The sequence below is a fragment of the Rhinopithecus bieti genome, unplaced genomic scaffold (genome assembly GCF_001698545.2).
Source record: "Rhinopithecus bieti isolate Rb0 unplaced genomic scaffold, ASM169854v2 scaffold_39870, whole genome shotgun sequence".
Lineage (NCBI taxonomy): Eukaryota > Metazoa > Chordata > Mammalia > Primates > Cercopithecidae > Rhinopithecus > Rhinopithecus bieti.
This window is the reverse complement of record NW_016817144.1, coordinates 1335590-1347425: the sequence shown is the minus strand read 5'-3', so window position 1 is coordinate 1347425 and position 11836 is coordinate 1335590. Positions and strand designations below refer to the sequence as shown.

Below are 11836 nucleotides of genomic sequence, written 5' to 3'. Positions count from 1 at the left end.
AAAAAAAAAAAAAAAAAAAAAAAGCATTTCGAGATAGCCAGTGTGAATCAGATCTTAATTTTCCTGTGTTTAATACTTTGCTTTGGATTGAACTGTTGGAGAAGTACGTCAGTAGCTAGCCACTGAGTTCCAAATATGTTATTTTTTTTCCTATGCATTTCTCCTTTAGCATTCTACCTCCTCCCTCCCAACCAGGACCATCTTGAGAACAGTGTGACCTGCTGCACAACTTTTTCTCCCTTGTAAATTTTGTTTGGGGAAAGCCACATTTCCCACCTAGCATCACAGAATGTGTTTTTCTTTAATTTTATAATTTGCAGCTCTACAAAGACTCTGTTGATAGGGACAAGGTGTGTGAAACAATAATTATGTTTGTGGAACCTTGTCACATTTTCTTAGAATATTATTTTAGAGAGGGCCAGGCATGGTGGCTCATGCCTGTAATCCCAGCACTTTGGGAGGCTGAGGCAGGTGGATCATGAGGTCAGGAGATCGAGACCATCCTGGCTAACATGGTGAAACCCCGTCTCTATTAAAAATACAAAAAATTAGCCAGGCATGATGGTGGGCGCCTGTAATCCCAGCTAATCAGGAGGCTGAGGCAGGAGAATCGCTTGATCCCAGAAGGCGGAGGTTGCAGTGAGCCGAGATTGTACCACTGCACTCCAGCCTGGGTGATAGAGCGAGATTCTGTCTCAAAAAAAACAACAAACAAACAAAAAAAACTAGAATATTATTTTAGAGAACAGCCCTAAGCCAAGACATTGAGTCTTGTGATCCTTTTCAAAGAAAATGGTTGGGCTTGTTAATGCTTTGATTCAAGTTCTTTTTTAAAATGGTGTTTTCCAGTTTGACTAATTGAAGATTTCCCACTAAGATAAATGGAAGAGACTTATCATTTGATCAAAATTATAGCAGTGCTTGATGTTTGCATACCACCCTACAGTTTTCAAACAAAATCCATTTACATTCACTCATTTAATTATCCCCCTGGTTTTTCTGGATAAGCAGAGTTTCCCATGGGTGGAATGCTTCCATTCTTGGGAGTACTTTATATTTCCTCTCAGATTTATACATTTCTAGTTGGCACAGCTTCTGCCATTCAGATGCAGGAAATAGAGAATGCCACCAGAGAAACAGATGGAAAGACCAGAAACAGATCCAAGTATGTGTAAGTTCATTCGTTCATTCATGCATCCATTCACTTATCTATTTACTCATTATTCATTAAACAAATAGTTATTAAATATACTATGGCAGTGTCTCCCGTAGGAGGTAATATGATAGGATGTTTAAACGTAGAATGCTGGAGTAGGAAAGCTTCCATGTAAACATTTGTTCAGACACTTACTAATTTTAAGTTTTTCACAATTTTTTAATCTAGGCAATTGGGAAATTATATAGTCAATCTGTGTTTTTGTGGTATAGCAGTGCTCTGTTTTCTGTTCTAACTTCAAAAAACAAACGGAAACAGAATTGCCCAGTGATTACAATGGCACCAGCCTAGATCAGCCAGCATTTAGCTGACTCCCAGATGTGTGAGCACCCAGCCAAGATCAGCAACGCCTCCTGACTGGCCCCACTAAGACTTAAAGGTAGTCCTAAAATTAATATAGCAGCTTCTTTCTGATCCAGGTAGAAGTACATGTTTAAATGTTTCTAGCTTCTAGCTCTATGGTAGTGTCTGCCATGGCAGCAGTAGCAATGGGAGCGGCTGTGTTGAGGCAAGAGTGAGGGTTCCAACTTTCCTGCTGATCTGGGAAGTATTGGATGTGGAGAGTTGCAATGTGAGAGAAAAAGCAGCAGGTAGACCTAGGTCTCTTGGTGAAGTCGATGAGTTTGAGGAGTTCCTTGCCAAAGACTGGGCTGGCTTACATGAAGATGTATATGTCTGGGAAGATAACTAGGATAATGCTTAAGGCCAGAAGTTTGAGAATTCAGAAAACGGGCACTTGTTTACTGGTGTGAGTAAACGTGCTACTATTTTGAGTAACCTGGCAATATGTCTTTTTTTTTTTTTTTTTGAGACAGCGTCTTGCTCTGTCACCCAGGCTGGAGTGCAGTGGTGGTGATCTTGGCTCACTGCAACCTCTGCCTCATGGGTTCAAGCAACTCTCCTGCCTCAGCCTCCCATGTAGCTGGGATTAGAGGCATGCACCACCACGCCCGGCTAACTTTTTTGTATTTTTAGTAGAAACGGGTTGTCACCATGTTGGCCAGGCTGGCCTCAAACTCCTGACCTCAAGTAATCCACCCACCTTGGCTTCCCAAAGTGCTGGAATTACAGGCATGAGCCACTGTGCCTGGACAGCAATGCGTATTTAAAAGTTGTACTTTTGAGTTAGAAGCATTTATTTTGACCCAGCAATTCTACTGACAGGAATTTATCCTGCAGAAATAGTTGAAAGTCTTGCCAAGATACTCATGATATATTATTAAATAAACAAACTGACCACAGAACAGTGGGTGCACATAATTCAGTTTTTAATGCATATGCATACATATATCACACCTAGAAAAAATATGGAAAGGTTTTATATGAATATAACGTTATTAATATTTCTGAATAGTGAGATCATAAACAATTTTACTTCCTTATTTATTTTTTTGAGACAGAGTCTCGCTCTGTCGCCCAGACTGAAGTACAGTGGTGCAATCTCGGCTCACTGCAACCTCTGCCTCCCAGGCTCGAGCAATTCTCCTGCCTCAGCCTCCCAAGCAGCTGGGACTACAGGCACACATCACTACGCTCAGCTAATTTTTGTATTTTTAGTAGAGACAGGGTTTTACCATGTTGGCCAGGATGGTCTCCATCTCTTGACCTCATGATCCACCTGCCTCGGTCTCCCAAGTGCTGGGATTACAGGCGTGAGCCACCATGCCCGGCCACTTCCTTATTTCTTTAGCTTTTCATTTTCTTTCTAATTGTTCTTTAATGAGCATGCATGGCTTGTGGAATTTTTTTTAAAAGCACAAAAAGATTATTTTTAACAGAAAGGTTTTACCTGGCCATGGAAAATATAGTGACATTGGTATCAGGGAGATAAATTCAGTGCAGTCCTTTTGGGAAAGCAATTTACCATTGTACCAAAGGTTATAAAAATATGCAACTCCTTTGATGCAAAATTTTTTCTGGAACTGGATTGAGATGTATCATCTCCAAGCAATAGACTGGAGACTCATTTGTTGGGGTTTTCTGTTTGTATTTTCCAAGTTTTCAGAAAAGAATGTGCAGAAGAGAACAAAGGTTGTAAAAGAAATTAGAGACTCCTTGTAGGTTCCTATGTTTATATCATTTTCTTGTCAAGGAAATGAGCTACAAAGGTGCCAGATCTAATCTTGTTTACCCTTGTTGCTGCCCACACTTAGGCAAACTGTTGGTTCTCGTGTTTCTCATTCTGCATGCAGAAATATTAGTAATACATTAAAGAAATGAAAGTGGGCCGACATGCAGAAAGTTTTATGTCCCAGGACATTTAATGAGACATTCTGGACCATTAAAACAAATCCCAGAACATGTCAAAGTTAAAGTTGTAAGCGACATGGCAGAATGGTTGTGCTGAGTACCTGTTAAGTGTGTCTTGACCTTGAACCCTGGCACATGATCCATGGGTCTGGGAATTGTGTGCAGCAGGTACACAGCCTATCTGAGAGGTAATGAAGCCAGTGTTTTAATAAGCCGTGCCATACTTAGAAATTCAAATCCATGTTACTGCCTTCCACGAAGGGAGGTTATAGAATTATTCTAGTACTTCTGATAGCCACAAAGGTAGAAGGAAGTGTAGAATGAGCCCCCTGTAGACTCATCACTCAATTTCAACAGCTGCCAGCATTTGCCAACTCATTTCATGTTTTTCTCCCACCTCATTTATTAAAGTGTTTTTTTAATTTATCATGTCAATTAACCCATAAACACTTTATCTCTTATCTATTTCACCCATAAATATACTCATTTCTAACTGATAAGCACACTTTAAAAATATTTTAATATTATCACTTTTTAAGAGACAGGGTCTTGCTATGTTGCCCAGGCTAGCCTTAAACTCCTGGGCTCAAGCGATCCTCCTGCCTCAGCCTCCCAAGTAGCTGGGACTCCAGAGTCACACCACCACACCCAGTTAGAAAACATGTTTTCTAACTAGTCAACATACCATTATGCCACCTAACCAAATGAATGATAAACCCTCAGTATCATCTGACATCCAGATTGTATCTAAATTTTCCCAGTTGTTTCAAATTTTCTTTGTTGCAGTTGGCTCCAGATATTATATTTGCTTACTACATTTTATGCCTTTTTATAAATGTTTTACAAACTTCTATCGTTCAACAAACTGAATGTATATCATTGCACTTCTCTGTGCAACAGAAGAAAATTACAATGTTTCCTTATCATCATCCTTACTATTATACTCTTAGTAAAGCCCTGTTGCATAGTTCGATCATCTTATGTGTCAGACTCAGAATGACCTCTGGCTTTTTCTTTCTTTTTTTTTTTTTTTTATTATTTTATTAATTTTTTTTTAAATAGAGACAGGATCTTACTATGTTGCCCAAGCTGGTTTCAAACTCCTGGACTCAAGCAATCTTCCTGTCTCAGGCTCCCAAAGTGCTGGGATTAGAGGTGTGAGCTACTGCACCCAGCCTCTAACTTTTTCTCAACATTAAATCCACCTCAGTGTCCACATACTTTCTGCCAGTGAGGATAATTAAAACTACCTTCAGACAGTGCTGTGGCATCTCCAGGTGGATTCAGAACAAGATTCCCCAAACCAGCCATGGGCAGTGAATTTCGGGGTAATAGTTCTCCGTGTGTCTGATTTGGAGGATCCTCTTCCCTTGTTGTAACATCAAAGACAGATCTTGGCACCTCATCTGCATGAACTGAGTGTATAAATGCCTACCTGCTTGACTTACCTGTTCTGACAGGGGCTATTGGACTTACCACTAATGTAATTGATGTGTTTGTTTTCACACAGATTATCGCTTATCAGCCATATGGAAAATCTGTGGACTGGTGGGCCTATGGCGTCCTGTTGTATGAAATGCTTGCTGGGCAGGTAATGTTTTGCTACATTTTCATGTTTGTTTATTGCTGTGTTATGTGAATACTTCAGCTCTGGTTGGGCCTCGAGAGCAGGACTTGACGTTTTAGTGTGGCTGGTGGTGTTGGCATGACTTCCCTGACCCAGGCGAAAGAGGAAGAAACTCCCCCTTCAAAGTGGATCACGTTCAGTATGAACAGAAATTATCACTGGTCATAGAAACTCCATATTGAAAGCTTTAACCTGGAGTGTAGACAGTGTCGGTTTCACATTATGAAATGTGCATGCTGGCCAGGCACGGTGGCTCATGGCTGTAATCCCAGCACTTTCGGAAGCCGAGGCAGGTGGGTCGCCTGAGGTCAAGAGTTTGAGACCACCCTGGCCAACATGGCGAAACCCCATCTCTACTAAAAACACAAAAATAGCCAAACGTGGTGGTGCACGTCTGCAAACTCAGCTACTTGGGCCGTTGAGGCATGAGAATTGCTTGAGCCTCAGAGGCAGAGGCTGCAGTGAGCCAAGATCGTGCCACTGCATTGCAACCTGGGCAACAGAGTGAGACGGTGTCAAAAAAGAAAACTGTGCACGTTGATGACAGCAGTGGCCTCTAAGTTTTCAGTACCTTAAAACTGGGGTTGGGTTATGGTTCCCTGCAAGTTTCTCTGCAAAGATTGCCCCAGCTGTTGCCCATGTGTGTAATTAGTAGCAGTGTTTAAGGAAGAAGACAGTTACCTTGAAGAAGCATTTTAATAGATTCTCCCCATCTCCTCCTATCTCACCTTTGGCAATTCATTGTAATTTTCACAGAAGTCCAGTGAGGCTGAACTTCAGTTAAGGAAGGTAAATTAGCTTTCCTTTATGATGTGACATGTACCAGATAACCGTGTGCCTTATTGCCTTACATGGCACTTTCTAATATAATGGCCTTAATATCTGTGTTATCAGGGTGAGTCATACTAGCTGCCACCTCTAGGCCTGGCCCCTAAGACATCCTATGTGACTGTCCTCATGCTTTCGGCTGAAATTAGGAGGAATTAGTGGAGAAATGTGAGACCCTAAAAGATGGTGGGGCTGACAGATGTGAGAATCTTGAGTCCTTGAATGACTCTGTGGGTCAGTGCCCCACCCCCACATAGGTCACATCCTTGGCAAAGTCCTATGTAGGGGTGGGGCACTGACCCACAGGGTCATTCAAGGACCCAGGTTCCTCCCATCTGTCAGCCCTACCACCTTTCAGGGTCTCAGATTTCTCCACTAATTCCTCCTCCTTTCAGCCGAGAGCATGATTAGTCACATAGGATGTCTTAGGGGCCAGCCTAGAAATGGCACGTATCACTTCTGCCTAGGTTCCACTGGCTACTGGGCCCCACTGGGACACAAAGAGGCAGTAAGTACAGCATATCTGAGAGCTCAGCAGGGGAAGCAGGCTTGGTAATCACCCAGCAGATCTCTGGCTTATACTACACATGATTCGGCCGTGGGCAGCTTCTTATAATTCCCAGCACTCAACGTGCTAATGCCAAGATCTGTGACTCTCCATAACCAGAAGCCTTAGTCAGAGACAATGGAAAGAGATGGCCATGCCGTGCAGCAGAGCCACTCCCAAAGACATCTTTGTTTCTGGGGAAAAAAGTCTTCCCTTCCCACATGTTACGTCCACTGACTCATTTTTTCATTCACTCACCACGTATTTATTCATTGAACACTTATGATGTGCACGGCCATAAGGGTGAACGAACCAGACGAGAATCCTTACCTTCATGAAGCTTACAGCTTAGAGGAGGAGAAACAGCAGACAGGTTAGATAAGGCAAATGTGTAACACAGCAGAGATAAGCTAGGAAGAAAAGTAATAAAGCAGGAAAGAAGATAGTGTTGGGGGAGGCTGAAATTTTAGCTAGAATGGCCAGAGAGCATAAGGTTAAGACCTAAGGGAAGTATGGGGATGTCTGTGTGCATATGTGTTGAAAGAACATTCCAGGCAAGGGGAGCTGCCAGCGTGAAGGCCCTAAGGCCGGGGAGTGTGCAGCCGTGTTTAAGAAATGGAAGCTGGCCGCGGGGCTAGAGCAGAGTTGAGCTAGAGAGGGAAGGGAGTAGGAGGCCTGAGGCCAGAGAGGAAGAGGCTCTGGGTCCTGTTGTTAGCAGTGGCGCATCCCTAGGAGGCTGCAGCAACCTCAGTTACTTGCCTGCTCAAGAGAAAGAATTTGACTGCGGGGCACCAGGTAGAGTGAGAGCCTAAGACAAGTTTTGTTTTGTTTTGTTTTTTGTTTTTTGTTTTTTGATTTTTGAGACGGAGTCTTGCTCTGTCGCCCAGGCTGGAGTGCAGTGGCACGATCTCAGCTCACTGCAACCTCCGCCTCCCAGGTTCAAGCAGTTTTCTGCCTCAGCCTCCATAGTAGCTGGGGTTACAGACACCCACCACCACGCCCGACTAATTTTTGTATTTTTAGTCAGGCTGGTCCTGAACTCCTGACCTCGTGACCCACCCGCCTTAGCCTCCCAAAGTGCTGGGATTACAGGCGTGAGCCACGGCACCCGGCCAAAGACAAGTTTTAGAGAGGAATGAAACTGTATAAAAAAGCATTCAAGCAGGAACAAAAGAAAATAAAGTGCACTTGGAAGAGGGCCAGGCCGCGACTCGAGAGATCCAGGACACTCTTGGACTTTTGAGCTGGGGGTTTACACATTGGCATTCTTCCAGGGGCTTACATCTCTTCCCCCCTGATTCTTCCCTTGGGATGGGCTGTCCGTGCGCAGTGGCCTGCTAATGCCTGGGAGGGGCGGCATGTGCAGTGCGTTTACTGGAGTTACACGCGTGCTCAGCTGGGGCATTCGTCCCTTACCAGTCAGACGTCCCTAGGAGGTGGTGTACCGCTGAAACTCCGCCATGTTGCCTCTTCATGCGCATGCGTGAGCCCACGCCCAACTCCTGCGATCTTATCGGGAAGCTGCTGCTCGCCAGTTTCAGGAGTTTATTGGGAGACTGCCTTTCCTTGGTGCTGGCTGCGACCAGTTATTACTTTAGAGAGACAGTTAGCCACCTGACCATCACCTGATGGTCGCCTGACTTTCCTGGTGGGTAGGGGGAGCCCTCTCCTGCCCCGCTCATGGCCGAACAGCCACCTATTGTAACACTGCGAACATGAAGGTCATCTCCAGACCAGGGACTTTGTCTCTAGGATGGGAAGCTGTGGATGATCTCTCCTTTAAGTGTCGTCCATTATATTTCCTAAATACTGAAATAGTCTTGTAGACATTGAAAGACATAAAGCTTTAGCTTGCATTTGATCATTATTTCTCAATGGTGTTAAGACTTGACTGACATCAAAAGAGTGGTTTATTATTTAGTGCCCCCCCCATCAAAGCGTTCCTCTTAGGCCATATACGTCCGTGTGTAAACACAGAAAGGCAGTTCATACACAGTCACCGTCAGTGAGTCAACAGCTGGGGAAACAGGAGTTGTCTGCTCCTCAAGTTAATTTCCCCCCTCTTTAAAATTTTGACAGTAAAATTCGGCTCTGAATTACAGGCCCCCTAGGAGCCCTGCTGTTGATGAAGGCACAAAAAGCCAAGTCCCCGTCTTGATCCCACTTGAATGTTCAGCTCTTGAGTTCAGAAAACAAACCCTGCTTTCATTAACAGTCACATTTGCATACACTAATAAGCAAAAGAGGCTGGGCGGAAACGAAGCCAGGATCTGTTTCCGAGGACGCTTTACAAGAGGTCACGTGAGTAGACTCTTGGCCAGCAGGAGACAAGAATTTCAGAACCAGGCCTGCAGGAAAGTCCTCCTCCCTCCCGCTGCCTGGCTTCTCTCCTCTCCAAGCCTTCCTGAAACTTCATTCCCTAGGGAAGAACTTAGGGAATGCTTCTTTCTGGCAGGGAAGTCCCCTTTGGGGTGAGTTTTGAAGCCCTGTGACACCGGCCTCAGACCTCGTGTGCAAATTGGCCTTGAGGTGGTTTCCAGGCCTTATTTAAAGGTTTCCCTATTAAGCTTACGCCCCCTGGAGAGAACTAGGCTCCTGCTCTCAACAGCTCTGCAAACTTTCTGGCCTGTTTCCAATATTTCCCATGCTGCTTCTCAGAGCCACTTAGCCTGCCTTATATGCATACCTTCCGGTCTCCATAATCTCTATTGAAAACGGTGATATTCTTTAAAGATGACATCGTAGACCAGGCGAGGTGGCTCATGTTTATAATCCCTTTGGGGCACTTGGGAGGCCAAGGTGGGTGGATCACTTGAATCCGGGAGTTGGAGATCAACCTGAGCAACATGACAAAATTCCTTCTACAAAATATACAAAAATTAGCTGGGTGTGGTGGCAAGCGCCTGTAGTCCCACCTACTCAGGAGGCTGAGGTGGGAGGATTGGTTGAGCCCTGGGGTCAAGGCTGGCAGTGAGCCTTGATCACACCACTGCACTCCAGCCTGGGTGAGAGAGCGAGACCCCGTCTCCAAAAATAAACGACTCCTTAAAAGCATCCCACACTCTGGTGCAATGGCAGGCACAGATAACAACAGCCTTTATTCCTCTAAATCTCCACCTTACCTGCCACAAACACAGTGTTTTCATTCAAAGCCCCTTCATCTTTCTCTGACTCAATGCAAATTTAAACGTATTCCTAGGCTGCGACTCAGCTCAGAAAGGATAATGAAGGCCCTGCCCAGTATTATCCACAGCCCCTCCAAGCTTCAGCAATCCCAGAGACCCAGCAAAGGGTATAGACGTTGTTACTGAAAAGTAAGATTAATGATAAAGTTGTTGACAGGGTTTTGGTCTAAGTTTGTCCTCTTTAATCACAGAGGACTGAAGATGAACGGAAAAAAATAGTTTATTGCCATTTTCTTCTCATTTGCTTTATTTATTGTCAGCAGCAAAGGGGGCAGTTAAGAATAAACAGCCTGAGTCTTTATTCAGTTCCTGGACTGCTTGACAAATACGAACACTTTTGGGGCATAAATAGTGTTTACCCAGCACTCTAATGAGCATCTTGTGCCTGGAAGTGTTCTCGGTGATCGTCATAAAGGGACCAGCCCTCTCCTTATGCCCTTTTCTCCCTGGGTTATTTATACTTTGACTTCACTCCTACTGAATCAGTAATCGCCACTTCATCTCAGAGCTTCGGCCTGAATTGTCCAGGGGAGCATGCCCAGCCCCCAGCCCAGGTTTCTGTAATTTGCAAATAAGCGTGGCCTCCATGACCACTTCCTAGCTAAGATGCACCAGTGCAGTGAGGTGGCTCACACCTGTGATTAGAAATAGTTTTTTGCAAAATCTGAACCATCATTCTTCATGTGTCGGTTTAAAACTCACAAATCACATATTGTTAAAGTGGGAAGGAGCTGGGTGAGAGGGGATAGAACCCATTCAGAAAATGTTTACACTAACCCAAGACTTTTCAGCAGGTAGCTTAGCTTGGAACATTGAGTCCAGATTCGTAGAAATTAAAAACCATGGGAATGGGGGAAAGAGGCAAGAGAAGGCATCCAAAATGGTCATGTACTGAAGCACCTCAGTGACATGTTACACCCATGGTCCCCAGGCTAAGTGGCTGGCAGTAGTGGAAAGGAAAAGGAATAGAATTAATAACTTTTCACCATTCCCTTGCCTTCAACACCAGGGCCTGAGAGCGAGTGATTACCTGTCACATGCTCCAGGGAGACTTAAACCTAGAGAGACTTAACAAAGGCTGTAAATGTGTTCACATTGTTTAGGCTACAGGATGCCACACCTGGGAGGTTATTATGGGGGCGTGATTCAGAGAAGAAAACAGTGAGATGCACAGGTGTCTCTAGTAGCGTTAGTGATGAGGGTACATGCTGCAAGCAATTGTAAATGTGCCGTGGACCAGTGGATCTGTCCTGATGACACATCACCTCAGTGGCATTCAGCTCATGGGAACACTGGTGGCAACAAAGAAAATGTATTTGCAACAGTCAGTGAAAAACAAAAAACTCCAAATCATGCATCATAATTTGAAAATAATATAAGATGCTGGGCACGGTGGTTCACGTCTCTAGTCCCAGCAATTTGGGAGGCCAAGGTGGGTGGATCACGAGGTGAGGAGTTTGTAGACCAGCCTGGCCAAGATGGTGAAACCCTGTCTCTACTAAAACTACAAAAATTAGTTGGGCGTGGTGGTGCACGCCTGTAATCCCAACTACTCAGGAGGCTGAGGTGGGAGAATCTCTTGAACTTGGGAGGCATAAGGTTGCAGTGAGCCAAGATCGCACCACTGCACTCTAGCCTGGGTGACAAAGCAAGACTCCATCTCCAAAAAAAAAAAAAGAAAGGAAGAAAGAAAAAAGAAAATAATATAAAGAAGCATAAGAACCTATATAAAATGAGAGCAATTTTGTGTCCAGGTAAAGGGAATGGGGATACTTTTTTTGTAGACTTCCCCTCCCCACCATATTACATAATTTTCATTTAAAATAGGGCTTCAAGCTAGGCATGATGGTGCACACCTGTAATCCCAGCACTTTGGGAGGCCAAGGCAGGCAGATCACTTGAGGTCAGGAGTTCAAGACCAGCCTAGCCAAGATGGTGAAACCCCGTCTCTACTAAAAATACAAAAAATTCTCTGGGTGTGGTGACGTGCACCTGTAATCCCAGCCACTCAGGAGGCTGAGGCAGGAGAATTACTTGAACCTGGGAGGCGGAGGTTTCAGTGAGCTGAGATCACACCACTGCACTCCAGCCTGGGCAACAGAGTGAGACTCCATCTCAAAAAAAAAACAAAAATATGAAAATATAAAACGGGCTCCAGGGAGCTTTTCTGAATGTGCTGGTCA

At 44.5% G+C, this 11836-nt stretch overlaps 1 protein-coding gene and 1 long non-coding RNA gene across 2 annotated transcripts in view; one reads left to right on the top strand and one right to left on the bottom strand.

The window, feature by feature from the left end:
• The window catches only part of LOC108517748 (uncharacterized), a 22340-nt gene extending 14414 nt beyond the window's left edge, over positions 1–7926 (bottom strand). Inside the window, exon 1 of the long non-coding RNA XR_001882199.1 lies at positions 7885–7926. This is a non-coding gene — a long non-coding RNA (uncharacterized LOC108517748). The remainder of the gene's footprint in view (positions 1–7884) is intronic.
• Positions 1–11836, top strand: part of PRKCA (protein kinase C alpha) — a 239853-nt gene that overhangs the window by 204649 nt on the left and 23368 nt on the right. The window contains exon 12 of the mRNA XM_017855838.1: positions 4977–5057. Coding sequence (XP_017711327.1) covers positions 4977–5057 — 81 coding nt within the window. The remainder of the gene's footprint in view (positions 1–4976; positions 5058–11836) is intronic.